This window comes from Myotis davidii, unplaced genomic scaffold (genome assembly GCF_000327345.1).
Source record: "Myotis davidii unplaced genomic scaffold, ASM32734v1 scaffold2837, whole genome shotgun sequence".
Classification (NCBI taxonomy): domain Eukaryota; kingdom Metazoa; phylum Chordata; class Mammalia; order Chiroptera; family Vespertilionidae; genus Myotis; species Myotis davidii.
The window spans coordinates 184,207-189,192 of record NW_006288717.1 but is presented as its reverse complement, the minus strand read 5'-3'; the positions used below and the strand labels follow the sequence as shown (position 1 = coordinate 189,192).

Sequence of the window (4,986 nt, the reverse complement as noted above, 5' to 3'; positions counted from 1 at the left end):
ACTACATTAGTAAGGGTTCTAGCTTAACATAGTTCTCTTCCAAGTTTCATTTACATGCACTAATCAAGTCCAGCAAATGTTAACAATCTCATAGGTATAAACATTTCATGATGATAAAACTTATGACATTTGGTTCTTCTTACATTTTATGCTCAAGTTACAATAAAAAAAAATCAGTCTCCAGTATAAGATTCTAATTCCTCTTAATAATACTGGAACATTTTTGTATTTTAGAAAATATCATCCATACTATCTCTTACAGTTTATTTTTAAAATATTCTTGAAAAGGCTGAGCATTATCTTCTATACCTTAAATTATGCTTAAAGCAACAAGAGCAATTTCAAAATTTTAGTATCCCAGAATGTAATAACATTAATGTCTCACATCACAAAATAAGCCCTTGGTGCTGGCAGTTCTCTGAAAGCACATGAATACATCTGCCTCGACAGGAAAAAAAGGCTCTAAAATTGGATAAGATTTTGAAATTAAGATTTTTTTCTGCATAAAGAAACCCTTGTGACTTGATATAATACTGGCAGTGTCATGCTAAGGCCAGCTGACCAATATTTTAACAGAGAAAAAAAAAGCCAAGGTAATTTTATAGTAGCAATAGTTTCTTTTTTTATTTTAATATACTTTAGGAAAACAATATACAAAGCTGAGCTTCTCCACCATTTCCAGCTAACAGTAGGAAGCTCCAATTACACAAATTTAGCGTTTTGTGATGGCTAAGAACAGCAGTCAGCACCAGACTTGAACAGTTAGCTACAACACAAACATCCTTCAAAATGAAATGTCATAATAGCAAGACAGGTAAACCAGGATTTAACAAATGACAACCACTTGGGAAGCGACTTAATCATTCTTGTTGAATTTCATAGTTCATTAAATATCTTATACACATTTCCTGTTAATCTGCTTTAAACGAAACCTCCTTTAAGGACTTATTTCAATTAAGTATAAATATTCAACAAGAATAGTTCTGATAAAGAATCCCCAGGTAGTTCAAATTCTAATATGCATTTGACAAAAGGAAAAGAAAAATAACATTTTATTTGTTTTAACATGTTTATTACAACAGATACAATTCACATCCGACTAGCTTTGTTTCCTCTTTCCCCTCCCACAACCATGTTCATTGGGCCATTTCCTTACATTTGAGCAATCAATGTACTTTCAGCACACACTCACATCCAGCAGTACTTTTAGGTCCACTCCATTCTTACAGGGTGCAAATGGATTTCAATAATTTATACAAACAAGTGGGTTATGCTCAATCACTGCAATTTTAAGCTACTGTACACAGGAATGAAAAGATTATAGAAAAGTGCCATAGCAACAGTGCCTTAAGAAAGGAGACAAAAGAGGAGCCTTAAAAAATGGATAAAATCAAATCAAGTATTTCAGAGGGAAATGGAACACATCGGAAATGAAAAAAACATTTCTTTGCAAAACAAACGGAGAAGCACTGCTCTTGATCAGGTGCAAGTGTGGAAATAGTTGTTTCATGATATTTTGTACACTGCCCATATGGTTCAAAATTGTATCTCCTTAGACACAGATCGCCTGGCGCTTGCACTGAATTTCTGAAAATGCAAGATTTCTGAATGATAAATTAAACCCCCCCCCTCCATTTTTTTTTCTTAAAAAAGCTAATTTTGCAGACAGGTTTACATGTAAAAGGCTAGGTATTTAGCCACCTCAGCATTAATTAGTTTTGGATGTCTAAGCTCTGTTACACATGGCTTCCCATGGCTTCACTCTACAAAACATATTTACAACGTGAAGAATACATCTACATTAAATCTACATTTCAAGGGTTTTACATCAATCTTGTCTCTTTCCCCTGAATCAACTCTCACAGACCCCAGTCCCCTTGTCATTTCCTTTGCCCAGCTTAACGGTCCAAAGTCTACTTAAATGCAGATCAAAAATGTTAAGATTGGGCAATAGATTTACAGTTCCTGTACTCAAAACCATGTGCAATTATTCACATCTTCAGACCATGAAGGAATTCTGATTTTTTAGCTTTTCAAGTTCCTTAATTTGTTGTCTCAAAAATAGTATCCTGAAAAAAATAAGAAGGCATTAGGACTGTGTGGTTGTCATATAAATGTTACAGAAAAACCAAACTTCTAACAACAAAATTATCTTTTAAATAATGAGTAACTACTAGTTAAGACAAAATAATTAAAAACTGGTAAGTCTATGGTTAAGAAAACCATTAAATATATTTTACATAAGAATATATATTGCATAAGAATGACAAAAGAATATTTTCTAGTTGTCAAACAATTTCTCAATAATTAATTTGAATATAAAGATTGATTTAAAACATAGTATTTACTGTATCATCACACATACACAAAGGCAGTAGATATTGAACGAGAAAAACCTATATTGAATGTTTTCTGGACTAAAATATAGTAAGTATAGTAATGATGGAATTAACTAAGTGCAACAAACTAATTGTTTGAAGAACAGTTCTCAATATAACTGTCAATTCATAAAAATGGAGCCAAGTCAAATTCCACAGACTTGTATATTTAAAACAAAAAATAAAACCAAAACTCCACAGCTAATCAGATTTCCATAAACTTCATAAAATCTTTTGTATACTGGCTTGATATTTGATTGTGTATACTGTTTTAATACATCGCATAAGGAATAGTTTAATTTCCTAAAAGCTAAATCATCTGTCTAGCAAGCCAAAAGGAAATTAAGCTTTGTGTGTTAGAGCTCCGTTCAGAGCAATCTTAGAGTAAAAGAATCCCAACTGATATTCAAAAACTGCCTCCACATATTTTAGAGATTGAGACATTAGATAAAAACTCAATTTTTCCAAGTTTACTATAAAGCCCAACTTGGTATTTTACTAAATATGTCTGGTTTCATGACAAGTTTAACTCTACCTTATACAGACAGGCTGTGAAGCTATTTAAAGTTTGTCCTCAAGTTTGTAACAGGTGTTTAAAAAATGAGACAATAAGAGTTTAGGTGAAAACATATATGTCACTGAAGCAGCTGAAAATTATATTCCTACTGTAATTTCCAAGAATCTATTGATGATACAAGCATAATGTAAATAGTAGTTTGAAATTTCAACTGAAATAAATACCCTGGGCAATAGATAAGTCCCCTCAATTCAAGAGTGACCCTTTATAATTAGTTGCTGCCCTATTTCACTTTTTAAATAATATATTACCATAATTTAGAGTTATAACACAAGAAAAAAAGTCTAATGAACCCATGTGTTAAGAAAAATAAAATTTAGATGCCATTAGCACTCACTAGAAATAGTATTAAATTATAAAAACTTAAGTTATAGTAATATAATGGAACATGACACAATATATCAAAGAAACATTAAAGTTCACTTCTGAAATTTAAAGTTATGTTCTCCAGTCTGACTTAAGATATATAATTCTAAGAAACAACAACAAAAAAATTTCAGCAAAAAACTTACCTTTGCTCTCTCAAAGTTGCTTGAATTTCACATACTCGGACTAAAGATCTTAAATTTTTTAATTCAGTACAAATTTCTGACATATGAACACTCCCCATGTTATGGGATTCTTCTCGCAATCTTGATGCCTATAATTACAGAAAACCACATAAAATATAAATCACACATAAAAAATAAAACATTAAATTTTTGAGTAGAACTTTACACCAAGATTGCAGAATAATTATTTTCCTTTAAACCCACAGAAATTCGAGAGATTAAAAATAGCAGCAGAGTAGAAGGATGCTGCATGGACATGCTCCCGGGAACAAGCTGGAATTACAACTGAAATATGGAAAGGCTTCCTAAATAATCAATGGAAAACTGATAGGACAGAACCCTGATACCCAAAGACTGAAGGCAGAGACCACATAGACACTGGTAGAAGGGGCAGAGACAAGAAAGGGCTGGCTAGGCACCCACAGACAGCACCTAAAGTCCCAGAGAGATATCTCAGCTGTGAGGTTGGGGGCTCTGGAGTTAGAGCTCAGAAGGCAAACACCCTGGTTTCCCGTACTGAGTCATTCCCTCACACTGCGGGGGTCATCTTTCTCAGGCAGACCATTGCTATCCAGGCAGTTTTTGCCTGGTGGGAAGACAGTTGAACCACCCTACTGGAAAATCCATGGTGTACAGTGTGGAGTTTCTGAGGCCCATTAAGATACTGAAAGTAACAATTAGCCTCCAGACAGAAGCAACTGTCCCACCCAGTTGAAAAAACTCTTGCTACAACTGAGGACCACTGCCTGAGAGCAATTCAAGTTGAAATCCTGTTAGACTGCAGGCAGAGGTTTCGTGTCTTTGCCTGATCCAATTAGTCAGAAACAGCCTTTAACACTGTCCTACACTAAAGATTGAGAGGTTTAGAGGATCTAACCTAAAACACAGTCACAAACCCAAACAGACAACTAAAATGAGGAAACAAAGAAACAACCCCCTAATCAAAGAATTAGTGAATTCTCCAGAAAAAGAGATAAATGAAGCAGAGATAAAAAATTTATCTGAGAGTTCAGAGTAATGATGTTAAAAATGCTCAACAGTATGAAAAAAGATACAGTAACCATGAAAAATAATAGAGATAAAGAATGACATAACACAGCCGGATCCGGTTTGGCTCAGTGGATAGAGCGTCGGCCTGCGGACTCAAGGGTCCCAGGTTCGATTCGGGTCAGGGGCATGTACCTGGGTTGCGGGCACATCCCCAGTGGGAGGTGTGTAGGAGGCAGCTGATCGATGTTTCTAACTCCTCTCTATCTCTCCCCCTTCCTCTCTGTAAAAAATCAATAAAATATATTAAAAAAAAATCCACAAATCAATCAACACGATAAACCACATTAACAAATTAAAAGATAAAAATCATACGATCATCTCAACAGATGCAGAAAAAGCATCTGACAAGATACAACATCCATTTATGATAAAACTCTCAAAAAAATTGATAGAGAAAAAAAGAAACTCAACATAATAACGGTCATATATG

General features: G+C 34.1%; 1 protein-coding gene across 3 annotated transcripts in view; it reads right to left on the bottom strand.

Annotated features, from left to right (window-relative positions):
* Positions 1 to 597: 597 nt before the first annotated feature.
* The window catches only part of WAC (WW domain containing adaptor with coiled-coil), a 94,506-nt gene continuing 90,117 nt past the window's right edge, over positions 598 to 4,986 (bottom strand). For all 3 annotated transcript variants that reach the window (XM_006760808.2, XM_006760810.2, XM_006760807.2), the window contains 2 exons: positions 3,468 to 3,595; positions 598 to 2,069 (listed from right to left, as the gene is read on the bottom strand). In XM_006760808.2, the coding sequence (XP_006760871.2) occupies positions 2,000 to 2,069; positions 3,468 to 3,595 (198 nt within the window). In that variant the 3' untranslated portion in view covers positions 598 to 1,999. The remainder of the gene's footprint in view (positions 2,070 to 3,467; positions 3,596 to 4,986) is intronic.